The sequence below is a fragment of the Puma concolor genome, chromosome D1, assembly GCF_028749965.1.
Source record: "Puma concolor isolate L17-30 chromosome D1, mPumCon1.1.hap2, whole genome shotgun sequence".
NCBI classification, from domain to species: Eukaryota; Metazoa; Chordata; class Mammalia; order Carnivora; family Felidae; genus Puma; species Puma concolor.
In genome coordinates this window covers 51,435,710-51,462,863 of record NC_141676.1, presented here as the reverse complement: position 1 = coordinate 51,462,863, position 27,154 = coordinate 51,435,710, and the positions used below count along the sequence as shown (strand labels likewise).

At 44.1% G+C, this 27,154-nt stretch overlaps 1 protein-coding gene across 1 annotated transcript; it reads left to right on the top strand.

The window, feature by feature from the left end:
* The first annotated feature begins 6 nt into the window (after positions 1-6).
* OLFML1 (olfactomedin like 1) lies at positions 7-27,154 on the top strand. The gene is made up of 3 exons (XM_025929105.2): positions 7-593; positions 2,648-2,936; positions 24,805-27,154. Exons 1-3 carry the CDS (start codon positions 468-470, stop codon positions 25,593-25,595), a joined length of 1,206 nt encoding a protein of 401 aa, XP_025784890.1. The 5' UTR covers positions 7-467; the 3' UTR covers positions 25,596-27,154.

Sequence of the window (27,154 nt, the reverse complement as noted above, 5' to 3'; positions counted from 1 at the left end):
GTTTGGTTTGTGTTGGGTCAGGCCTGTGATTGGACTGCAGAATCCGCTAGGGAGGAGGAAAGCAGAAGTAAAATGCAAGGAGCCAAGGAGAGGAGGAGGGCTGCCCTCCCCACCCTTACCCCCACCCCAGTGCACACTCACCCAGGCCTGCAAGAGGGTGCAGCCACTAGCCTGGAGAGGATCAGTGTGTGTGAAGGGTGATAATAACAGATGGACCCAAGGAACTCTCTACCCCACATCGACCTGCAAGGCCTCCAGGGACCGGCTTGCCAACAGCTGGACTTGATCACTGGCTTGCAAAGTGAGATCACGCATCTGGTGGAATAACAAGCAGCCTTTGCTCTCTGGCTGTTTGTGGAGGATTTTCACAGCAGTGGCTAGAAAGTGGGAGACTGCTACCTGGACCCTTGAGTTTTCTTGGAGAAGCACAGCACAGGAGATTCCACCCTTGGGTGATTCGCAGGACAATGATGGCCCTTCAGCAAGCATCTGCTTTCCTGGTTCTGTTCCTTGCGGCTCTCCTGCTCCCTCCACAGTGTGCCCAGGACCCGGCCATGGTGCACTACATCTACCAGCGCTTTCAAGTCTTGGAGGTAGGTGGCATCTGTGCACCTAATCCGGGGAACATGCCTCCCGGAAGTCACGTTATCTTACCCCTGTTTCCCTCTCTACTGGGATGCACTTTCCCCACATATATCATAAATACATTGCCAACATTACACTTGAGATTTTTTATCATCTAGTGGTTCAGAGAGCTGGCTCCAGAGCCCAGGTTGCACCACTCCCAAACTTTGAGCAGGCTTCACTTTGTGGTCTGATCTGACAGTTTTCTCATCTGTAAAGTGGGGATGATAATAGAATTTATCTCCTATGGCTATTCTGAACATTGCCTGGCATGGTGGTAAATGTTACAAAGTGTTGTTATTATTCAATAGTTCCATTATTTAAATATGAAAATTAAAAATTCTGGTCACTTCTGGGGTGCCTGGGTGACTCAGTCGGTTAAGTGTCAGTCTTCAGCTCAGGTCATGATCTCACAGTTCATGAGTTCAAGCCCTGCATCAGGCTCTGTGCTGACAGCTCATGCTGCCAGCTCATGCTCTGTCTCTCTCTCAAAAATAAATAAACATTAAAAACAAAAAATAATTTAAAAATTTTGGTCACTTTTTATTCGTATTTTACTATATCAGGACGATAGTAGATGTTAGTTTTCCTTTCGTTTTTTTATGATAAAATATTAGGCCACTGTAAAAAGTTATGGTATTATATCAAGAGGCTGCATCTTAGCTCCTTTGCCAAACTGCACTTGGGTTTAGAAATGAGTAGATTTCAGGGGTGTCTGGATGGCTCAGTCTGTTGAGCGCTGACTTTGGCTCAGGTCATGATCTCATGGTTTATGAGTTCGAGCCCCACATTGGTCTCTGTGCTGACAGCTCAGAGCCTGGAGCCTGCTTCGGATACTGTGTCTCCCTCTCACTCTCTGCCCCTCCCCCACTCATGCTCTGCCTCTCTCTCTCTCTCAAAAGAAAAGAAAAGAAATGAGTAGATTACAGCAATGTTAGAGAGAAAGTGTTGGGGGTCCCCTTCCCCATGGGTTGCAGCTGCCACTTCACTAAAATTTGTAAAACCCACCATTTTTGCAGCACAGACAGGCTCCCAGCGACAAATGTAACCCTGTGCCCTAGCCTTTGGGATACCCCTGGCGTTACCATTATTTCATACTCAATTGCCTTGCTTTTGTACAAGTTAAATTTTGATAAATTCTTTACCTTTTTCCAAAGACACTTTTTTTCCCAAAGACACTCTTGTTTCCAATATTTATTTTCTATATCTTCTTGAATATTTTTAAAGTCCAAATTAGTTGATGATCTGGTTAAGTAAAATAATTCCAAAGAGCAGGCTGAACGCATTTCCTAATGTCCAACCAACCAGCTGAGGCTGGGGGCAGGGAACAAGATGGTCCCAGGCCATGGCCTCTTGCTGCCTGCCTTACTTGCTCTTTCCTCAGACAGCTCCTCCCCAGGGTACCTCCTTGAAAGTGCCAGAATTAGGCTCAACCCTGGGCCCCCTGCATTTAGCACTAGCTTGCCCTGGGATTCCTGCAGGTTTCCCTCAATACCTGAAAAGTTTTTCTGCAGAAAAGGGTATAAAGTGCAGACACTTTGATTGCTATGAATGTGGATTTTTTAAAAGATGGGGATATGGTTCCTATAGATCTTCCCAACCTGGTCAAGACTTGGAGGGGAAGTCAAATCCCAGGTGGCAGTCACTGTTGACCAATGTGGACACTTACAAAGTAATACAGTTCTCACCCTGAGGGATTTTTAAAAAATTTTTTAACATTTATTTATTATTGAGAGACAGAGAGAGACAGAGCATGAGCATGGGAGGGGCAGAGAGAGAGGGAGACAGAATCCAAAGCAGGCTCCAGGCTCTGAGCTGTCAGCACAGAGCCCGACACGGGGCTTGAACTCACAAACTGCGAGCTCATGACCTGAGCCGAGGTTGGACGCTTAACTGACTGAGCCACCCAGACACCCCTGATTATTTGTATTTTAAAAATATTTTTCTGCGAATGATAGCTATTTGTATCCTTGACCAATTTAAGTAACTAGCAATAATTTGAGAATTTATTTTCTGACTGAAGCAAGGACTGGAAAAATGTACCCAAGCAACGAGGGCATACATTCACGACTTCCAAGAGTTCTCGAAAAACCTATCCGTAATGCTGGGAAGATGTCAGACCTCCACCAGTGAGTATAGGAGTGCAGTGGCTAACCTGGCCCTGAGAGTCGAACGTGCCCAGCGCGAGATAGACTACCTGGAGTACCTGCGGGAAGCTGACATATGCCTGGAATCAGAGGACAAGACCCTGGCAGAAAAGCTCATCCAAGAGGCCGAAGAAGAGAAAAAGATCCGGACTCTGCTGAATGCAAGTAAGAGAACCATGTCTTTTACAGCCCTTGTAGGGACTCACATTCAGAGACACAGACTCGGCACAGATAGGGGTCTGGCCAGGTATGAGAGTAAGAACCAGATGTACAGTTTTGGGGGCAGGCTCTGGGAGGGAAACCTTACCAGGGAACAGGTGTCTGAAGGAAAAAGTCCTTCTCGGAAAGCAGCTTTTCCTTTCACAGAGAGTTCTTAAAGCCCCCATAGAAGGTCAGGGCTTCAGTGTCAGAGGTCAGCTAGGGAAGCACATCTCCAGATAGACCTTGGTTTGGAAGAGGTGTGTGGTACCAGATCCTTCCAGGGAGGGTAGAAGGTTGGCAGATTCCCCCAGTGCCTTGAGAGTAGGCAGCGGCTGCTAATGTGCCAAGAGATAGTCTGAAATTGTAAATGGCATTGGTCAACCCTCAGGACTGAGTACTACAGTGAATCATTACTGTGTTGTCAGGATGGTGATATCTAGGGGATTTGTCTTCCATCTTGGGATCCTGTTCAAATCCCTTCCAGGCCATTAAGAATAATGGTTGGGAGCTCAAATTATAATAACGAGTATCAAGCAAGAAAAACATAAGCGAGAAAGAAAATTTCCTGTGCATGAGTCCATTTTATTAAAACAATGAGGGAGACAAGTCACCCAGCTCAGAGTCTGTATTCTGATATGGTTTCACTGCAAATAGGAAAACTTTATTTATATGTTAATTGTGTCTGTCCCAAATGTGAGAAATTCCATCAGAGAAATAAGATAAAAGATGAGTGTCATCATTGTGCTAAAGGTTTCATATATCTTCTCAGTGTAATCCTGATAAGAACTCCATGGGTCATCATAAGATGGGTCTTCCTAAATGATGTGACGCTTGATCTGAGTTTTTTTTTTAATTTTTTTTAAATGTTTATTTATTTTTAAGAGACAGAGAGAAACAGATCACAAGCAGGGGAGGGACAGAGAGAGAAGGAGACACAGAATCCTAAGTAGGCTCCAGGCTCTGAACTGTCAGCACAGAGCCCAACCTGGGGCCTAAACTCACAAAGCGCAAGATCATGACCTGAGCCAAAGTTGGCCACTTAACCGACTGAGCCACCCAGGTGCCCCTTGATCTGAGTTTTAAACAAAGTATTAGAGAAAAATGAGCAAAGGGTGCATGAGGTGAGGGCACAATATACTGAAGGCATGAGAGTATAGAACACTTTGGCATGTAGGTCTGCAGATATGGCCGAGGGGAAGCTCAATGGGGCAGATGCATTTGCAAAACAAGAAACAAGATTGTAGGGTTCAATGAAAGACCTTGCATGTGAAGCTCAGGCATTTGAACTTGATTTGGAAAAATGATAGAGAACCACTAAACAATGTTCATCAGGGACATGACATGAAGGAAGAGGGCAAGACTAGAGAAAGGAGACCAGTGGGGGACTACTGTAGCAATTGGGGCAACAAGTGATGGTGTCTGCATTAGGTGTCATTGAGATAGAGAAGGGCGGATGGATTTGAGAGCCATTGAGAGTTGGAATCCACATGGCTTGGTGACTCATAATTAAAGGTGAAAAATGACTGAAAATGATGAGTCCAGGGCACTTTCTGGATCTTTGACTTAGGTTTTGGGTGGCTGGTCTCAAATACGTTGAGATAAGAAACCCAGGAGGAATTTTGGAGCACTATTACTCTACTATTTGTTTTTTCAGAAAACTCTGAAATCTTCTAGTTCATTTATTTGCTCACTGCTTATTTTCTGCCTCTGCATCTAGAATGTTAGCTCTACATGATCCTTCACAATGCTGTGCCCCAGTGCCTAGAACAGTGTCTGTGTTCAACACATATTTGTCAGTGAATAACTAAGTGAACAAATGAATGGATTGTTGGAGAGACTGTCAGTATGGACAGAGGAGTTATTAGGTTTTGATGGAAAGGAGAACAGAAGGCAGAGAGAAGGGTGCCTATCTATAATATGAAGCAGTCGATCAAGTTGGTTGAATGAGTAATTGATCCTTTTTGGCCTTGACATTATCTTGAGATGAATCATCCTCTGAGAGGGAGCAACTGGGGATAAACATGGGGTGAGAGAAGGAGGGAAAGGGTAAGGATGATCTAGGAGAGGATGAACAGAGACTGCCTAAAAAGCTGATGAGGAGGATTGGGTATTATTAAGGTGCCTGAGCTTTCCTGCCAGGGGTCAGGCAGGACCCCAATCCTGAACGGTGGTGCTAGATTAGATCCCTGAGCTGCTCCTGGTCCCTGGACTGGCTAAGCCCCTCAGTCCTTGGGGTTGCCCCTTTCTTCTCCAGCTAGAGCCCAGCAGAGGTCCTGATTCTGAACTTGCTGCTCTTTGAACCCTTATCATCTGCCTCATCCCTCAGACACTGGAGGCCTGAAATATTCCCTCTTCCATGGTAAGTGAAAACTTTCAACTTTTCAGAGATTGCTTCTTCCATGCCTGTTCCCTCTGGGGCCCTTGACTGATGATTCATTGGTTTAATATTCCACACTTTTGACCCCTACCCCTGGACGGGCCCTGTGCTACACAGTAGGGATAAAGGCGTGAGCAGAACATGTCTATCCTCTGAGCTTCCTTTCTTACTGCTCCTCTTGCCTCCGGTCTTGCCTCCTATCTGCTGTCACACAGACCTCCCCACAATACAAAATTAATCACATTACTCCTCTGTGTGGAACTATCAACACCAAAATTTCCATTCAAATCTCTTGGCCTTTTATATAAGAAAGGCCCTTTACGAAATGACTCAAGTTCATTTCTGGCTGCTTCTTCTCTCACACTTTACCCACATGCAGTTGCAATTAAATATGTATTATATATTATAATATATATATTATATATATAGTTTTTCTTATTCCCCCTTTTTGACTCAAAAATGCTGTGAATTCTCTGTGAATCCCTTCTGCCAGGCAGATTGACCTCTGGTGCTCCTGGTGCAGCTCATTAAATCCTCCAAGGGAGCATTAATACTTTCAACCACACATATGTGTGTGTATTTATTCCTCAACCAGACCATAAACATACAGACATCTTCCTGTCTGTATTCACAGAGTCTAGATCAGCATGGCCCGTGGAGGAGGCTGTAAAAATTGTCCATAGAGGAGATACTGATGGCAGAGTCCCCTCAGAGCTTAGTTTAGGGGAAGACCAACCTGTAAACAACCACAGTTGTGTGATTAGTATTGACGTATTATTTTCAGAGTTTCTCCGCTCAAGAATAGACTTTTCTGTGTTTTGTATTCTGTGCCCATCCCCCACTTTTCCTTTTTTTGCCATTTCTTTTTTGTTTAAAAAAAATTTTTTTAACATTTATTTATTTTTGAGAGAGACAGAGACAGTGCGAGGTGGGAGGGGGCAGAGAGAGAGGGAGACAGAATCCGAAGCAGGCTCCAGGCTCTGAGCTGTCAGCATAGGGCCCCATGCGGAACTCAAATTCAATGAACTGCGAGATCATAACCTGAGCAGAATTCAGATGCTTAACCAACTGAGCCACCCAGGTGCCCCTCTTTTTTTGCCATTTCTGTTAATAACTATATCTATCTTAGTTTTCTAATGCTGAGTAACAAATTGCTGCAGATTTAGCAGCTTAAAACAAGGTACATTTATTATCTCAGAGAATCTGTGGATCAGGAGTCTAGGCACAGTTTCACCTCCCTTTGTTCAAGGCCTTGGGAGGGTACGGTCAAGGTATTAGCTGGGCTACATTCTCACCCAGAGCTCAGGGTCCTCTTCCAAGCTTACTGAAGTTTTTGACAGAATTTGCTTTCTTACGGCTCTAAGAAAGCCTCGGCTTGTGTTGCCCATTGACATCAGCAGTTCACAATGTCATTGTTGCTTCTTCAAGGACAGAAGGAGAGTGTTTCTCTTCAGCCTAGTCCCTCTTAAGAATTTGTATGTGATATAAGCCAGGCCTACCCATAATAACCTTCTTTTGGGTTAGCTCAGAATCAACTGACTTGGGACCTTAATTATATCTGCAAAATCCCTCCACCTTTGTCTTGTTATGTAACCAAATCATGGGTGCTATCCCGTCATATTTACAGATGTCACACACAGCCAAGGGGAGGGGATTACGTAGGGTACGTCCACCAGGGGAAGGAATCTTGGGGGCCATCTTAGAACTCTGCCTACCTGGTGCTCTAGTCCACTAGGCCTAGCTGGTGTCACTAATTACATGTATCGACTTTCTTCCTACAAGGCTCTGATCTTCCTGTCTTCTAACCTTGGCCAGAAGAGACTGAGCCAGCTACAGAGCTCCCACTAAAATCCTTAAGATTCATGTCAGCACCCTTGTGTGTGGGGAAACACCTTGGGATTACAGGCCAGGGAGGGTTTGTCACATCACAGGCTTTCATTCATACATATACACTGTCTTCTAAAGAGAGTTTCTTCAGGGGGCACCTGGGTGGCTCAGTCTGTTAAGCATTTGACTTCGGCTCAGGTCATGATATCATGGTTTATGAGTTCGAGTCCCGTATTGGGTGAGCCCCACTTCTCCCTCTCTCTCTCTGCCCCTCTGCCCCTCATGGTATTCTCTCTCTCTTCCCTCCCTCTCTCTCTCTCTCTGCCCTCACACACTTGCGCCCTTTCTCTCTCTTAAAAAAAAAAAGAGAGAGAGAGTTTCTTTGGAAATCCCATAGGGAGAGAATGATGCAGCTTCCTTGGGAGATTCTACCTTGTGTCTCAGGATACTTCGAGAAAATTCTGACATCATTCTAAAATGGTTTGCATTTATTCCTGGAATATTTCTCAGTCAACCAGAAAGGGTCAGATACTGGGGATGATAAATAAGATAGAATTGTTCTGTAATGAAGCCATTTCCCATAGAGCTGTTCTCAAGTCTTTAGGCTTTATTTAGAGACAATCCGCAAATGGTGTTCACGTGAGGGCAGCAATCCCAGGGATGTTTTGGGGTTAGGTCAAATTCTTAAATCTTAACTCCAACATGCACACTTTCTCTCTTCCTCTCTCCTTCACTCTCCATCTCTCTCTCTCTCTCTCTCTCTCTCTCTCTCTCTCTCACACACACACACACACACACACACACACACACGTACACACACAGAATTTAGAATGTAATGACTGAACGTTGCTGTACACAATCCAACTTATATTTAAAAGTCATTCGAAGTCTTTGGCACTCTGTTATTAGTAAAAAGAAATTTTGCATTGCACTTGGCAACTTAGGGCAAAGCACATTGCCTCAGATACCCAGATTGAGAATTTATCTAGCAGTTTTTTGCAGATTCTGCAGGCTACATTCTTGTGTGGATAAGAGTATTAACCTCTTTTTAACTCGCAAATAGCTTGTGAAGAAAAATTCTAAAGGCAGTCAAAACAAGCCATTATAGCGGATTTTATTTTATTTCCTGTTTCAGCACAGCAACTTTTATTGCAAGGCCGCATGTAGGTGACCTCAAGTAACCCTCTCTCTCCTGAATTAAATAACTCCTATCTTTTGTTAGATCATGTTTCAAAAAGAAAATCTGTTGCTGCACATTTAAATGCCTGTGGGATCCATTCAGGTATTATAAATGTGCCTGCCCTATATTCAAAGCCATTAAAAACAAAAACAAACAAACAAAAAAAAAAAACAAAAAAAAAACCCTGGCAGACAAATAAAACATCTCTGTGAGTCAACTCCCAAGGTCCACTAGTTTGTGACACAGGGCACAAAACATTAAGAGAGGTATAACTCTAATTTGTGGCAATGTATTTACTATAAAGGAGGGGATTGAGAGTGTACACACAAGTGTAAGTGCAGGACAGAGAGAGAGGGAGAGAGAGAGAGAGAGAGAGAGAGAGAGAGAGTGTGTGTGTGCACACACTTGTGTGCACACACAAATTTCTACCCAGAAGTTGCTGCAATATAGGGCCAGCAACACTAGAGATGTATATAATGTTTATCCTGGGCCGTCTCCGGCAGGGTTCCATAGGTCACTGTGCTGGGTCCAGAAGGGCCTAAATACACAGCACTTCTTTTGTCTATCCATCTGGAAGGCCTGCAATCTAAGAAGATACCTCCAGTCCCATCACTATGGATACTAATAGACGGTCCCAAAGTTGTTTCAGCTGATGGCTTTTGGCTCCAGGTAGAGTGAGCACCCATTCACTCTCTCTATAACTCATTCATTTGCTCACTCATTCAGCAAATGTCTAGTGAATTCCAGGTCTCCGTTGGCATGGTGCCAGGCATCAGAGATGGGACATTGAATAGGGTAACATCCTTGTCCTCAGGAAGCTACAGCCAAGTGGGGAGGCCATCTAAACAAACCCGCGGTAACAGCCAGAGTGATGACTGCTCTCACCAGAAGCACAGGGGCAGGCATTGAGTAATTTAGCAAGGTCAGGGTTGCTGTGGAGATGGGCGGGGAGGGACTGTGGAATTTGGAAAGTAACCCTCAAGCCGAGTTTTAATAATGGAAAAGAACGATTTGAATGGAGAATAGAGTAGAGGCTGCTTCAAGCAAATGGAACAGCCTGCGGAAGCACAGAGGCCTAACGGCGCTTGGCATTCAGACCTCAGGTGGAGGAAGAAGTTGTGGAGAGCAGATGAGAGAACTGGGCAGGGGCTTCATGCTAAGCCAATCGACGCTTTCAAGCTATGAGAAATGAAAATAATGTGACTCATGGTAGCTAATATTTAGTGAGTGTTCATTAACTGAATAATCTTTAAGAATTTACCTTACTGGGTTATATCATCCAATTCTCACGGCACCCCTATGTATATGTATTATAGTTATCCCCCGTTTTGTACATGAGGAAATCAAGGCACTGAGAGGATAAGCAATCTGCCCAAGGTCTCACAGCCAGTTGATGCCAGAGCTGGGATTCAGACCAAGGCGGCTGACTCCTCCACATTCTAACCTCTCCCATCATGCTGTTGTGCTTAAGGGTGGTGAGCAGGGATGTGTCAGAGCTCAGACAGAGGTTGGGGAAGGTCATTCTGGCCACTGTGCATGGAACAGACTGGCAGTAGGGGAGGATGGGTGTACACAGAAGAGAGAACCAGGCAGGCCATCTCCAAGCCTGTCACGGAAGCACTCGAGGTAGGAGCCCACTGTTCCGAGACTCCGTGCCTGCACCCAGGAGGCCCAGCTTCTTGTGATCTCGTTGTGGGACACATATGAAGACCATGTCCCTCCCCTTGGTCACTGTTTGATGACGATTCTTACTCACAGATTACTTTAATTTTTTTTTAAATGTTTACTGTTGAGAGAAAGAGACAGAATGCGAGCCAGGGAGGGGTAGAGAGAAAGGGAGACAGAATCTGAAGCAGGCTCCAGGCTCTGAGCTGTCAGCACAGAGTCCGATGCGGGGCTCAAACCCACGAACCGTGAGATCATGACCTGAGCCAAAGTTGGACACTCAACCGACTGAGCCACCCAGGCGCCCCACAAACAGATTACTTTAAATCATTCTTTTAAACCCTGGCCAAGAAGGGTCAAAAATTTTCCCCTACTTCCTTGGTTTTTAATTATTTGCCTTTCCTTCATTTACTTTATGTTTAAAATTTTTAGATTTTAAATTTTTATTTTTTATTTGCTTATTTTTACTTTTGAGGGGGGAGCAGGAAGGGGCAGAGAGAGGGGGAGACAATCTCAAGCAGGCTCCTCACTGTCAGCACAGAGCTGGGTGCAGGACTCGAACTCACAAACCGCCAGATCATGACCTGAGCTGAAATCAAGAGTCTGACGCTCAACTGACTGAGCCAGGTGCCCCCATTTACATTTAAAATTAAAACACTCATCTCTGTCCCCCCATGAGTTAGCAGAAGAGTTCCACACACACTTTTCCTGTGCTAGAAATCTCAGAAGCATCTCTTTGGCCCTCATCTGACCAGTCACCCTATCCAGTACATATTTCCTTCTGAACATCCCTCAAATTTATTTTTTCCATCTGCACTTTTCTCTCATCATCTCTGGTCCTGATTACTGCAGGAGCCTGCTGACCAAGCTTCCTGCTGCCAGCCTCTCCCCATTCCAGGGCTCTGTCCTATGTTGCCACCAGGGTTATATTGCCAGATTTACTGCATCATTTCTTTATCAACTTTGATGGTAACCACAACCTATGGGTTAAAGCAAACCCCATAACATAATATAAAGAAAGCCCTCTGGAGCTCCTGGGTGGCTCAGTTGGTTAAACGTCTGACTTTGGCTCAGGTCATGATCTCACGGTTCATGGGTTCGAGCCCCGCGTCAGGCTCCGTGCTGACAGCTCAGAGCCTGGAGCCTGCTTTGGATTCTGTGTCTCCCTCTCTCTCTGTCCCTCCCCTACTCACACTCCATCTCTCTCTCTGTCTCTCAAAAATAAATAAACATTGAAAAAAATTAAAAAAAAGAAAGCCCTTTACAACCTGACCCCAACCTAGCTTTAACTCTTTTGTTATTCTCCATGAAAGTGGCATCTTCTGATTAAATAAAAACTATGAATATCATATAGACTATATTTACTGTATTTACCTTTATTGTAAAAAGGTAGATAACATGCTAACAGCTGAACACATGAACTTTGAATGTTTCTCAGCCTCATCTTATGTCACTACTGCCTGTTCGCATCCTCTCAATGCTCTATGCTGTGTCTGATGTGCTATTCGGAAAACAAAATATAGTTCATGCACCCCTACATTATTCATACTGTGCTTTCCAAGTCTATCACAGTGCCTGGAACAGAGTAGAAATCAATATTTTCTGACCTTGGGGAATAGTTTATTAGAGAGTGGAGGCAACTAATTGCCAAAGATTATAACAGCCCTTTGTCTGTTATGTTGCCCAAAACCCACCACACCCGTGCCAGGGAGATACAATTATGACTTCTTTTTAGATGACGAAACTATGGTGCTGAGTGTTTCACGCAGCCCCATCTTCCTCCCACGCTCTGGCTAGGAGCGTGTTCCCCTGCCCCAGACACACTAGATTCATCTCAGCCTCCATTTCTGCTCTCCATCCCCCCACCCCCACCCATGTCAATTCTCTGTTGCCACAAGAATGCTGCAAAACAAACCACTTTATAACTTAGTGTGTTAAAACAATAATCATTGATTATTTCTTAGGAGTCTATAGGACAGCAGGGCAGTTCTGTTGGTCCGGGCCAGGCTTGGCTGCTCTTGGGTGGGTTCTTCAGTGGCACATTGCCCAGGGGATGGCTGGTTGAAGAGGGCCTCAGCTGGGATGGTTTGGGTCTCCTCCACATGGTCCCTGATCTTTCAGGAAGTGAACCTGGGCGGGCTTGTTCCCATGATAGAGGCAGACCTCTGAGGAAGGAGGCACAAGCCTACTAAAGGTCTGGTCCCTTGTACTGAATTCTTTGGGCCAAAGCAAGTTCCAAGTTCTAGAGCCCACACTTCCACTAGAACCTCCAACAACATCTCATAAGGCAAAAGCCCAAAGGTCCTGATGCTCCTGGAAAGAGGCAGTAGTCAAGATCAGTTTTTACGTATGCCAATTTCTATATGGAAGCAGTAAATTGCGCATTAGTGTGACTGATGATTTTGAGGCTGCTGCAAAGTTCCAGTTCAGGAGAGCAAGTCCTAGACTTTGAGACAGGAAGGATGAGAACAGGATGAAGTGAGACTTATCTCACAGGAAGAATCTGTGGTACAATGTCAAAATGACTCTGTTTTCCAACCAAGCAAATGGGAGAATGGCAGTACCACACCTAGAAACTAAGAACATTTCCATCTTTTTTAGTTTGGTAAGAATGTTACAGGAAGAAAATAAAGAAAAAAACACTATGCAAGAAAAACCCACAAGAACCAGCTCATTTTTGAAATGAACAATACACAAAAACAAAAATGTTCATAATTATAACCTTGGAATGCTTAAATGTTGCAACAGTCAGAAAATTGGTTCAAAACGGAGCTGTTTGATCGGAAATTCCTCAGAGACTGCCCACTTCAATGCCTCACTTCCCATGCATGTTGACCAGCCTGGACCCGCTAGGACAGCATTCTCCAACTTTCAGTTTCAGGAAACTTTTACACTTCTAAAAAGTTATTCAGGACCCCAAAGAATTTTTCTTGATGTAATTTATATCTGTTGACACTTACTATATTCATAATTAAAATAGAAAAATTATAGTGTGTGCCAGATGGCTTTTAGGACAGACATACAACAGTAAAAACAACAGATTAGACAAAGCCTTGCCCTTGTGGGGTTTACATTCTATTGAGGAGAGTCAAACGATAAATATGTTAATGGATACATTTAAAGCATGTCAGATAGAAGATAATAAATACCATGGAAGAAAATCAGCTAAGGTGTGGAGGTTATGAGAGCTGGCCAATTCCAAAAGGAAGCATCTGAAGGAGTCTGGCTGTGTTGGATTCCAGCGAGAGGGACCCCACAGTGGAAGCAGGCCAGACTCACACTCGCATTCACACATCTTGCAGGCTTCCATCCGCTCCTGTGAAGTTCTCAACTTGATCTGGAGAACAGAGCCATGCAGGCTACCAGCCATGTATCAAGTCTGTTTTCTTTCTCACAAGCTGCTGCTAATCACCAATAAAGGGAGGCTGTCAGGGTACGACACTGGGTACCATGGAATAGTTTGAAGTTAGTCTGGGAACCTAGAAAAACCTCTAATATAGATTTACTACAGACTTCTGTAGGACTCACCAAAACCAACATATGCTGTATGCCAGGCTCTTTTAAAGCCCTGGATTCACAGTCGTGCAAAGCCAAATCCTACTGTGGCTCACTCACTAAGTACCATTTCCCACAAGCCAGCCTTCCCTCTTTCCTGCCATCCATCTACTCAGGCACTCAAGAGTGTGAATAGCACCTGCTCATGTCTGCCCATATCTCTTGCCATTCAAATCTGATTTCTAAGCTGGCATACCATGAGTTGGGATAGTAAGTTTGGACACTGACTAATACTGCATTCTCTGAATCAAATTGATTCCTGAGTTTGTGGACAGTAAGCAGTAAGAGATTAAATAGACAGGATATATGTAGTGGGTCCCAGGAGCTATGGATAAAAACAAATAAGACATAGCCCCTGTGTAAAGTGCTTGCTAGGAAACAGAGTGAGTAAGCAAATCCACTTCTGCACCAGAACTGCTCTGGGAGGCACCTGCACAGAGTGCTTAGGACGCACAAGGAGGAGCAACAGATTGCCCTGTAGGAGCCAGAGAATTTGGTTTTGAAGGACCAGTAGATGTATCCCAAGTGAGTGAAGGTAAAATATGGAAAGCTAAGGAAAAATATGGGTGAAGTCTAAGACTTGTAAGAGGTCATGGCAAGTTGGTGACCGGTGACCAGCCCAGTGTGGTGGGGAAGTGCCAAGAGGAGGTGAGATGAAGGACCTTGAGTGCCGTGCAGAGATATCTGAAACTTATTCTGTAGCAGAAAGCATGAAACAGCCCTAATTTCTAGAAGAAATTAAGTCCATGCTGACAATTTCATTGTACTGACTGGCTCGAAGCTTTTCTAATTAACTGCTCATTTGAGAGCTTCCATCTTTGTCATCCTAGAGCCTAACTTGTACTGTCACCCGATAGGTATTGACTAATGTTTATTAACCTGAATACAATCCAGGTGCTTAAAAAGTCAAGTTTCATAGCACAGAATTTGAAGAAGCAGTCAAAATACTCATGGTTTTATAGGAGTTCTCTTTTTTTATTTTTTATTATTTTTTTAAATGTTTATTTGTTTTTGAGAGAGACAGAATGCGAGTGGGGGAGCAGCAGAGAGAGAGAGAGAGAGAGAGAGAGAGAGAGACATGCAGAATCTGAAGCAGGCTCCAGGCTCTGAGCTGTCAGCACAGAGCCCAGTGCAGGGCTTCAACCCACCAGAAGCAGGATCATAACCTGAGCCAAAGTCAGACACTCAAGCGACTGAGCCACCCAGGTGCCCCTGGCGTTCTCTCTCTCTCTCTCTCTTTTTTTTTTTTTAATGAATTCATCCCTGTTTTCCCCAAGCAAACCTGGGTTCCCTTCTCTGTTGCTCTCCTGTGCATTCCATCGCCCCTAGCCTTGAGGGCTCCCTCCATCTACCAAGTTGCTAAGACCTGACCCCTATTTTCCTAAGGTTTTCCCAAACCCTTACTCATTTTGCCATGTCCATCATTATTTGGATATCTCTGATCTGGATTGTACCTACAGACTCTCTACCTGTTTCCCTGTGCCCCCTCTTTCCCACCCCTACCCCCAGTCCATTCTCCACCAACATCCAGACCATGTTTCTAAAACATAACCACAGGGGAGTTGCATCACTCCCTATAGAGGAACAAGTCTCACCGGGTCTGGAGAGTATTGCCATTAAATAAGGGAAAAAGTATTTTAAAAATTCAAAGAGTGTTATTTGTATATGAAATCACTGTGAGGCCTTGGGCCACACTCTGTCCTAATTGCCTGTCTCCAATTGTGCTTGAGGGAAAACCATAGATTTGCATTCTCTGATTTGCAGTTGGATCCTTCATTGTCATTGTCTCTGTTAAATAATTTGCATCTTTGTTGAGCTCAAAGCTTTTAAATCTATTTCTTCCTCAACTCTTTTCTCCTGCTAATTACCTCTCTCTGAAGAAAAGCACTGAAGGGACTTCTAACTTACCCTTTTACTCAAACACTATAAGTATAGTTTCTCCAAATTCCAAAAAGAAGAGGAATTTATAAAAATCATAGACTATCTGCCCTGAAGAAACTCCAGGCTGAACTCCTCATTTTAAGGCTAGGATAGGTAAGGGCGGATTGACCAAAGGACTTTCAGGGAGACACATGGAGAACCAGAGATGGGGTTCAGAGCATTCAGGTCTCTGACTCCCAGTGCTGGGTTCCCTCTACAAAGGAAGGATCGGAGGAGCACAAGGGGCAGTTGTGTGTTTCTGCACTCTCACAACTGTCTCTGCCTAATCAAAACCATCTATCAACACTCTTCTTGTTTTGCTATTTCTCTAAGGATTCTGCATGAGAAAGGAGGAATAGAAGGAGAAAGAAGAATGGTTGAATTAGTTTCTGCTGTATATTAAATGAACATTTTCTCACTCATGAGACATTGAATGTGCCTTGTTCTTAGCCATAGTCCCCCTCTGTAGCTGGGCTGTAAGCCTGCTGACTGTCCTCCTGTAGGGGTGGGCCTGCCCTGGGGCTGGCTGGAGGGTTCCTGGTTAGCTCTGCCTCCTGGTGCACATTAAGTTAGGAGGACCTATAGCCATGTGACCTTCTAAGTAACTTATCCAAGCCTTTCTTTTCCTTTAGAAAATGGAGTTTGAAATATTTACCACTTAGGCTTATTGTAAGAACTAGACAAGTTGATGTAAATAAAGTTATCACCATACCTAGCACATTATTTGTATTTGTACATATTTATTAACTTCTCAAGGCTTTGTGCTTGTTCTCCAATCAGAAACAGTTTCTGAGCTTCTCTGGTGGCCCATGGACCCCTCATCTTCCCCATTAAAGACATTTATGAACAGTTGTAAACTTAAACCCCCATTCATTCATTCATTCACCCTCTGTGATCACCAGAGAGTGTGAGAAGAGCAAAGCATCTGCAGGAGACAGACTCCGCTTGGGAAGCTGAGAAAAGGTACACTTCACCTGGCAGAGATGGGGCCCTGATAAACAGAACAGCCCCCTCCTCCCTCTTCCAGCCACAGCCTGGAGCTGCCCCTACACCAGCCCCCCACCCCCCCACCCCGCCCCACCCATGCCCCGCCTCCCAGGCTCAGCCTGGTGAGGAGCCTTCTGTTAGCAGTCCTGCAGCGCCTAAGGTTTAAAGTAGCTGGAGCAGCCTTCTCTACCTTCCCCAGGGGGAATGCTTCCTATACATTAATCCCCCCTTATCTGTAGTTTTGCTTTCCACAGTTTCAGTGACTGCTGTCAACTGCACTTCAGAAGCAGATGATCCTCCTTCTGACGAACGTCAGAAGGTCAGTAGTAGCCTAAACGCTGTGTCCCAGTGCCTATGTCATTCACCTCACTTTATCTCATCACATGGGCATTTTATCATCACACATCATCCTAAGAAGTGTGAGTACAGTACAGTATGATACTTTTGAGAGAGAGAGAGAGAGAACCACATTCACATAACATTTATTACAGTATATTGTTATAATTGTTCTATTATAATTGTTGTTAATCTCTACAGTGCCTAATTTATAAATTAAACTTTATCACAAGTGTCCATGTATAATGTATAGGGAAAAACATAGTATGTGTATATAGATATAGATGATATAGATAGATATAGATATAGATATAGATACAGATATAGATATATAGGCATCCCCTGGGGTCTTAGAACCTATCCCTCACAGACGAGGGGTGATGACTGTAACCAGGCTGAAGTGGACCCAGAGGCAAGGGGAAACAATCCCTCGGGCTGGCAAAGCATGTCAACAGGGGGATAGTGTGGCAACTGATGGCTAAGAGACTTCTATAGCTTGTCCCAAAGTCTGTCCCTGGCCACGGTAGGGACCAGGCAAGGCCTCTGGGCATCTGGGAGCAGCCACTGATGACCTGACCTTGGAAAGGACTGACCTGCTGAGGCTCTGCTCTCCCCAGCTAGAGTTGCTCCCCACGCCCGCTCCTGCCATATGCTCCTTGATAAGAACCTTGTGTCAGATTTTCAAATGAAATAATGGATTTGAAAGTATCTTAAAAGCTTTAAAGTACTTTACAAATTATTATTTACTTAAGACAGGCCTGTGGTCAGAACTCCAGATGCACAGTACTATGTAGGCCCTAGAAAAACATCTGTTTGAATGAATCTACTTCCCTCATTAATGCAATAGATATTTATTGAACCCACAAAGCACTGAGTTAGGCAGTGGCGGTACAAAAGTAAACATGAAGACAAAAGCCCTACTTTTGTGGAGCTTATAGTCTAGTGGGGGAGAAGGTCAATAAGCTAATAAATAAAACAGATGACATAATTACAGAATATGACAAGTGATCTCAAGGAAATAAGAAAGATGTTGTAGTAGGTCATTTTAAATTTAGATGCAGTAGTCACAGGAAGCCCCTTAGGGAGATGATATTGAAACAAAGACTTGAAGGATGAGAGGAGCAGACTGTGGGAAGATCAAGGAAAAGAGTACCCAAGGCAGAAAGAATCACAAGTACAAAAGCCATGAGGCAGAGACAAACTTGACATGCTCCTGGAATAGCAAGAAAGCCAGTGTAATCACAACACAGTGAGCCGGGGCAGAGAGTGGAGGATACAGCTGCCATATCATGTAGGTACTTTAGGACAGAGTAAGAGGTTAGGATTTTATTCCAAGAATGATAGGAGAATGGGTTTAGCAGGTCAGCCACATAATTTATGTTTTTAAAAAGATTACTTCTACTGCTTTGTGGAGAGCATATTATAGGTAAGCCAGAGTAAAATCAGAGAGACAAATTAGAGACCACTGTAGTGGTCTAGGCAAGAGGGAAGAATTCAGGGAGTACAGGGATGAATGGTGGGAAGAGGAGGAAAGAAATATATTTGAGCATTAAAAAAATTGTTTTTAATATTTATTTTTGAGACAGACACAGAGAGACAGAGAGAGAGAGAGAGAGAGAGAGAGAGAGCGCGTGAGCAGGGGAGGGGCAGAGAGAGAGGGAGGCACCGAATCTGAAGCAGGCTCCAGGGTCAGAGCTGTCAGCACAGCGTCTAATGTGGGGCTCGAACTCACAAACCATGAGATTATGACCTGAGCTGGAGTCAGAGGCTCAACTGACTGAGCCACCCAGGTGCCCCTTGAGCATTTTAATTTAAGTATAACATAATTTAAAGATTAGTTTTACTATCAGAACTTGGTGGTGGTGGGAAGATGGAGAGAAAGGAGTTAAGAATGACTTCTAGGGAAGTCTGGGTGGCTCAGTGGCTTGGTTAAGCTTATGACTTTTTAAAAAAAATTTTGTTAACAAAAAAAAAATTTTTTTAATGTTTACCCATTTTTGAGAGAGAGAGAGAGAGACAGACAGACAGACAGGCCATGAGCTGGGGAAGGGCAGAGAGAGAGAGAAAGAGGGAGACACAGAATTCAAAGCAGACTCCAGGCTCTGAGCTGTCAGCACAGAACCTGATGCGGGGCTCAAACCCACAGACCGTGAGATCATGACCTGAGCTGAAATTGGCCACTTAACCAACTGAGCCATCAGGAGTCCCCCAACTCTTGATATCAGCTCAGGTCATGATCTCACAATTGTGAGATGGAGCCTCACATCAGGCTCGGAGCCAAACGTGGAGGATTCTCCATGCTGGGCACAAGAATCCTCTTAGGATTTTCTCTCCTTCTCCCTCTGCCCCTTCTCCCCTTCGGAAAAAAAAATTACTTATAGATAAGAAACTTTGTTGATGGTTTTTGCTTAAAATGGGAAGAGTAGGGAGAAAAAGAGTTTGGGATATAAAAGCAAGGGTTCTATGTTGAACAGGTTAAGTTTGAAGATATCCAAGTAGGGCTACTGAGCAGGCAGTTGGATAAGTGGGTTTGGGACTTAGTAGACATCCTGATAGGATGTCATTCCAGAGACAACTTCAGAATTTATCATTAATTAGAATTGAAATGGTATGCAGAGCCATGAGATAGAATGAGGTGGTTCAGAAAGTTGTTATAGACAGAAGGGGTGTGAGGACAAAGCACTTATGGGTGGGAGAGGAAAAGAAACCAACAATGGATGCAAAAAAAAAAAAAAAAAAATCCAGAAAGATGGGAAGACAAACAAGAGGAAGGGTGTTCCAGAATCCACACAAAAGAGTTTCAAGGGGAGGTAGCAATCAAGTAATCAAATTTTGCTGAGAAGTTGGTTAAGATGAAAACTGAGAATTGACCCTTGGATTTGGCAACATGGAGGTTGTTGGTGACCTTGAGAAGAACTGATTCTGTGGCATAGGCAGGGAAGTTTAGATCAGTGAGAGCCTGAAGTCTGATTAGAATGGCTTAGGGCATAATTGGAGGTGAGGAAATTCCTCCTTTGAGGAGTTTTATTATAAAGTGCAAGAGAGAAATGGGGCACATTAGAAAGTGAAATAAGAGGCAAGATCTTCATATGAAAGTAAGGAGGGTATGATGAAGGCTTGAGGAGGGAAGAGAAGGTATAATAATAGTGGATGGTGAATTGATTAAGGAACTGTGGTAAGATGGCTGGCCAAACAGCTGGCAGAACAAGCAGTTTGCTGAAATGCTTGCTTACCTCAGAACCTCTGGGACTTCTCTGGGTATGCACCTCTCTTCTTCATGTCTAGTTTCTCTTCCTTCACCCTGTTTCTGTCCTCTGACTCTAGATAGTCCCCAGTTGTCCTGAAGAACCCAAACATTTATTAAGAAGAAAATGACAACCCATGAGTCCATCCAGCTTCTTATACCAAAGCCTTTGCAAAGACTTGAGGGAAACCCCCAGAGAGCTCAGTTGTCCCAGAAAGATTGTTATACACCTGTAATTCCACTACAAAATGCTCCAGGAGTCAAGGAGAGAGGCCCATACAGCTCCTGTCCCACCCATGATACAGACCTCAGCAGGGTTTGAGGGATACCTGCAGGATTCCTCATGCTTCCAGTAAGCCACCACTCTCTATCTCTGTAACTCTGTAGACTGTCTAATGGTGCAGTCCCAACAAGTTCATCATTAGAGCTGATGACTCAGTCCTAATGGGTCCTGAAATGACCAGTGGAACTAATTTCATCTTGGCCCATATCCCTCTTTAGCTTGGACACCATGAGAATTCCAAAACATGAAGGTCATCTGGAAGATAGCATATTTAAGGGCCAGGTCGAAATGGCTCACACCACTTCTGTCCACATCTCTTTGGACAGAACACGGCTCAGTGGATGCAGCCTAACTACAAAGAAAGCTGAGAATATAGAAGTAGGGAAGAGGAAAATGAAATGGCATTTAGTGAACACAGATACTGTCACTGCCATAAGCAGAGAAGCAAGTAGGAGGCACACACAGAGACTGTAGTGACACAAAGATCAAGGGCAAAGAAATCTTCAAGAAGAAGGAATTAATCAATACCATCATTCTATGGGAAGATCAAGTAAGATATGAACGTAAAGGTCTGAGTTTTCGGTTTGGAGGTCCCCAGTGACATTATGGAGGGTGATTTCTGCAGAGTTATTTTGAAGTGAAAGATGGGAGGTGAAGAAGTAGATCCAGAGAACAAACTGTTCTGGAACAGAAACTATGTAAAATGACAGAAAGAGTGAAGTAACTAGAAAATGGTGCCTAATTGAGGGAGAATTGTTTTTTAATATAGGCAAAGTGTTTACAAGCTAAGGAACTAGCCATGAAGGAGAAATTAAAGATAACAGAAAGGAGGCAATTCATTGAGGGAATCAAGAAGAAGCCAGGAAAGAGTGAGATCAGAGCACAAGTGAAAGAATTAGTCTTGCACAGGAGGAATGATGTGGCCTCTTCTAAGATGTGTGGGAGCATAGCAAGGGTAGGAACAACTTAAGAGAAGTTTATAAGTGAGGGACAGAGGTGGAGGCACTTCATGTCCGGTGGTATTTATTTTTGCAAAGGAATCAATCTGCTGTTGGTGAAGAGACTGATGGGGTAGAGTGTGAGTATATGGGGGTGGGATTTAAGATACCTGCTATGTGGAAGATAGGGGACTAACCATGGAAAGAGCAGTCTGTACTTAGGGCCCAGCTGAGGATGGAGATGCTGTATGTGCAGGGGCACCTTTGGGAGATCTTCTCCACCACACACAACTCTCTGGGACACAGCCAGAGGTTTGGATTCACTCAGGGCCACGGATTTTTGTAGAGTGCATATTGTGGAATAACTAGGGGGGTAAGCATGCTAGTGAGAGAGGTATTACAGTGGTCCAGGTTGGATAGAAAAGGAGGCTGACAGCCTGGGAGAAAGCAGAGGTCAAGGGACTCCAGGGCCCAGGGAAATGGAAGAGCAAAGGGGGTAAGAGCAAAGAGGTGAGAAATGGAAAGGCAAAGTGTTGTTGCAGAGGGTAGGATAGTAGAATTTTACATTTCTCATAGGGAACAGTTCCAGGGGATGGGGGGTGGGGGGGTGGGGATCCAGAGTATGGACATGGAGGGGTTGCTAAAGTAGGTTGAAAGCAAGGTGCTGTGGAGCTGAAGAGGTTGGAAGTGCTCAGGTTCCTAATGCATATGGGTAGTGTCCTGGAGAGCTCTCAGTGATTTAGACTAGAAGGAGTTGATAGCATGAGATACAAAGAAGGAAGGTTTTTTTTTTTTTAAGTTTATTTATTTATTGCGGGGGTGGGGGTTGTTGCCGAGAGTGGGAGAGAGAGGATACCAAGCAGGTTCTGCACTTGATCCCAGAAACTGTAAGATCATGACCTGAGTCGAAATCAAGAGTCCAACGCTTAACCGACTGAGTCACCCAGGCACCCCAAGAAGGGAGGGTTTTTGCACGAAGGAAAGTAGAAAAGCTAGAAAAATGTAACCCCACCTTTTTTTTAAAACTTCATCTTCCTCCACCTATTTTAGACCCTTATGATCCTGTTTGGATTATAGAAATACTCTCCTAATTGGTTTCCCTGATTTTGGTTTCCCTCCCATGTATCCATCATACACACAGTTGCCAGCTTAATTAATCTTGACCAGGATTCACTCTTGTTCAAAAACTTCAGTAGCTCTTCATCTGCCTATACAATAAAATCTATATTCTTTAGCCCCACCCTCAGTGTTCCAGGCACAGAGCTGGTTTCAATTGATTTTGTTTTATGCATCTAGTTTGGGGCAAGAGCAAGTATGTAGTTTATACTGGTTTATTTTTTTTTTTTTAATTTTTTTTTCAACGTTTATTTTTGGGACAGAGAGAGACAGAGCATGAACGGGGGAGGGGCAGAGAGAGGGAGACACAGAATCGGAATCAGGCTCCAGGCTCCGAGCCATCAGCCCAGAGCCCAGAGCTCAAACTCACGGACCGCGAGATCATGACCTGGCTGAAGTCGGACGCTTAACCGACTGCGCCACCCAGGCGCCCCAATACTGGTTTAAACCCTGCACTACTTTCCTAACACTGATCCTGAAGGACTTTCCCAAATGTGGTTTTGTTAACTGTAAAGAATGTTATTCCCAACCATCTCTGAATGGCATCCTTCAAGAGTCAATTCAAATACACATTATCCCCTTCCTTAAATGACAGCACCATTCTCTGTCCTTTTGGAAAAAATTCACTTTAAACTTCATATTGTAGTTAGGTGCCAATTAAGCAAGAACCATTCTTGATTTATCACTGTACCTCAGCCTATTGTACCCCATAACACCTATCTCAGTACCTTGCCTTTTGGAGGTATCCATTGTCTGCTGACTGACCAAATGCGTGCATTCATATAAATAAGTGGATGGATGAATAGAGTTCTTATAAAGTTCTAGTAGTATTAAGGGCCAGAATCCTTCACTAAAAGGTGATCTCTTCAAGGTTTAAGATTGATATTATATATATTTTTTATTCTCAATACTTAGTTAACATGGTTCTGGGAGACTTGTAAGCTAAGTACACAGTAGATACCCAGTAAGATCTTTGCAAATGGAATTGAACTAGGTGGCTTCACACCTAAGTGATTCTCACTGTGTCAACCCCAAGAAAGTGAACAGGGTCTCTGACCCAGCAAATAGCTGTTTATATCCTGACTTGAATAAAATGTTGACTCTTATAATTCGACAGCAACTCCCTTAACAGAGACCCATTTATTCGTTTAATTATTTGATTCTTTGAACCATACTATAAGTTGTGATTGATTTATGTGTGATAACTTTATTCTAGACACTGAAGGGGAAAAGAAAGCAATCAGTGAGAACAGATACATGAAAAGATGCTCAACATCACTAATCATCAGGGAAATGTAAATCAAACCCACAAAGAGCTACCACCTTACATCTGTCAGAATGGCTAGTATAAAAAACAAATAACAAGGATGTGGAGTCAAAAGGAACCCTCGTGTGCTATTAGTGGGAATGTAAATTGTTGTAGCCACTGTGGAAAACAGTAGGGAGGTTCCTCAAAATAGAGATACCATATAATCCAGTAATTCCACTACTGGGTTTTTACCCAAAAATACCAAAGTGCACTAAATTTGAAAAGATATGTGCATCCCTGTGTTTACTGCATCATTATTTACAATTGCCAAAACACAGAAGCACTTAAGTGTCCACCGACAGAGAAGTGGATAAAGAAGATACGGTATATAGACAATGAAATATTATTCTGCCATAAGAAAGAAAGGAATATTGCCATTTGGGACAACATGGATGGACCTAGAAGGTATTATGCTAAGTGAAATAAATCAGAGAAAAACAAATACCATATGATTTCATTTATATATGAAATCTTAAAAATAAAAAAAGCAGAAACAGACCCATAAATACAGAGAACAAACTAGTATTTGGGGTGCGGGGGGAGAGGGCAAAATGGGTGAAGGGGAGTGGGAGGTACACACATCCAGTTAAGAAATTAATGACTAGGCATCATGGGGCGCCTGGGTGGCTCAGTCCATTAAGCTTCTGACTTCGGCTCAGGTCATGATCTCATGGTTTGTGAGTTTAAGCCCCACATCGGCCTCTGTGCTGACAGCTCAGAGTCTGGAGCCTGCTTCGGATTCTGTGTCTCTTTCTGTTCCTCCCCCACTCATGCTCTGTCTGTCTCTCAAAATAAATAAAGAATAAAAAAAATAAAAAAGAAAGAAATTAATGTCATGAGGATAAAAGGCATAGATAGCACAGGGAATATAGTCAATGGTATTGTCATAGGGTTGTATGGTGACAGATGGCGGCTACACTTGCTGTAAGCAAGCATAACATATAGACAAGTTGAATCATAATGTTGTACATGTGAAACTAATGTAACATCGTGTGTAGACTATGCAACAATAAGCAGGGAAAAAAAAGAAATCTGTGAGAAAAGCAGACCTCTCATGTTTACAAAGTCTCTCTCCTTTTTCTCCTGTTTTGCCAGGCTGTGACAACATGTTGATGGGCATAAAGTCTCTGAAAATAGTGAAGAAGACTATGGATACACATGGCTCTTGGATGAAAGATGCTGCCAGCAGTTCCCAAAAGGTTTATTTCCTAATCGGATCCAGAAACAAAACTCTGTGGGAATTTGCAAACATGCGGGCATTCATGGAGGATAGCACCAAGCCAGCCCCACGGAAGCTCATCCTAACGCATTCCTGGCAGGGAACAGGCCAAGTGATCCACAAAGGTTTTCTGTTTTTTCACAACCAAGGGACTCTCAATGAGATAATCAAATATAATCTGCAGAAGAGGACTGTGGAAGATCGAATGCTGCTCCCGGGAGGGGCAGGCCGAGCGCTGGTCTATCAGCACTCCCCGTCAACATACATTGACCTGGCTGTGGATGAGCATGGGCTCTGGGCCATCCACGCAGGGCCAGGCATCTCTGGCCATTTGGTTCTCACAAAAATTGAACCTGGCACACTGGGAGTGGAACACTCATGGGACACCCCATGCAGAAGCCAGGATGCCGAAGCCGCATTCCTTTTGTGTGGGGTTCTCTATGTGGTCTATAGTTCTGGTGGCCATGGCCCCCATCGTGTCACCTGTGTCTATGATCCGCTGGGCACTATCGGTGAGGAGGATCTGCCCAAACTGTTCTTCCCCAGGAGGCCGAGAAGTCATTCCGTGATCCATTACAACCCCAGAGATAAGCAGCTCTATGCCTGGAATGATGGAAACCAGATCATTTACAAACTCCAGACAAAGAGAAAGCAACCTCTGGAGTAATGCGTTACAGCAAGGAGGAAAGGCACTGTGGCTGTGGACACTGCTCTCCAGGACATTGAGACCACAGCCCCTTTATACTATCGTGTCCCTCTGATCACAGACAGGCATAGGGTGTAGAAGCAGGCTTGCATATGCATCCTTCCCCGGATGTTATGGCCTGAGGTGTTTTCCAAGACCTTAGACGAGAGTCTGTCATTCAGACATTTTCTACTTCCATCACCCGTCCAAACCTCCGGGCTCTCTAGGCCTTCCACATTCTGATCCAGCTTACGTCCATCCTTTTCTTTGCTCCCCTCAGCCAGCAATTAGAAATGAAGGCCACTGCCTAGTACTCCTGGCTTCCTTCCTGGCCTTTCCTGAAGCTCTTTCCTCTTTCATAAATACCTGTCTTTTTTCTTCCATCTGTCAGTGCCCCACTAAAGTACAATCTTTTCCTGATGTTGAATCTCCACTTCCCCTAGCTCTGCCCCGCCACCAAGCTAAGTAGATAAAATAGTGAAGCAAAACCATTCACATGTGAATACCACTTGCTGGTTACAAAGTGTTTGCACCTATGTACGTCATTTAATCCCCATCCCATGTCTTCTTCTGAGACATACAGAAGTCTTTATAATTGCCAGCTTAGAGATAATAAAAGTTGAGGTGAGCCAAAGTAACACAGCCACAAAATGAAAATAGGGCGAGAAGATACTGCAAATCCCATAGTCTTTCCATTGCCCAAGGAAGCATCGAATATGTGTGTTTGTTCACCCAACCTTTTGTAAGCAATACGTTCATCATTTCATCCAAAAAATAATGGTCTGCCCCCTTTGGCCATTTTTCATGTCTGCACAAGACATTCCTATAAGCCCTTCAAAAGCTACTTCCCCCAGAAAACCAGCCTAAGGGTGAGGACCCCCGCTGTAGCCTCATCTTGTTTTGCCTTCCCCTGTGTCTCTTTTCTTGCTAGAAACACAATAAAACTGACACGAAGCAAATAACCCTCATCAGGTTATATTTGCCTACGTGCCCTCAGCATACAAACTTTCAGGAAGTGCTGTCTGTGCTGGGATTCCCTGTGAAGCTCCCCAGCACACTGAGGCCCTTGGTAAAGATTCTGGAATCTGGATGGAAGCCAGGTAGCAGGCAAGCGGTTCCCTCTCACAGCAGGCATGCCAAGTGGCACAGGTGACAGAGGGCAGCTGTGCCTGTCCAGAGGGGCTTCTTCAAATCTTTCCCACGCGTTTGTCCAATTCAGCCTAGTGTGGGTCACAAGCTCAGGCTGTGGTGCCGGTCTGTGTCATGTGCTGAGGCCTCTGTCTTTCCAGGTTGGTCACATGAGAGGGTTGGCTTTGTGTGCCTGCAGCTGTTTTGCCAACTCTGCCAAGCTCAGGGCGGGACTGTAGGCAATGAAGAGACGTTCCCCCCCGCCCCCCATAGCATCTAAGTAGATCTCTGGCAGAATGGAATCACTCACCCCATGCATACAGCACAATTATCCACAGTTCTGATAGATACAGAGCCCCAATCTGTTGTGGAATGAGGCAGGTATGAATAAATAAACATGGCAATGTTCCCCA

Coding starts and splice junctions, on each gene's coding strand:
- OLFML1 (XM_025929105.2), top strand. CDS start 468: ATGATGGCCCTTCAGCAAGCATCTGCTTTCCTGGTTCTGTTCCTTGCG. Junction 594..2,647: donor AGCGCTTTCAAGTCTTGGAG/GTAGGTGGCATC, acceptor TTCTGACTGAAG/CAAGGACTGGAAAAATGTAC. Junction 2,937..24,804: donor CCGGACTCTGCTGAATGCAA/GTAAGAGAACCA, acceptor CTGTTTTGCCAG/GCTGTGACAACATGTTGATG.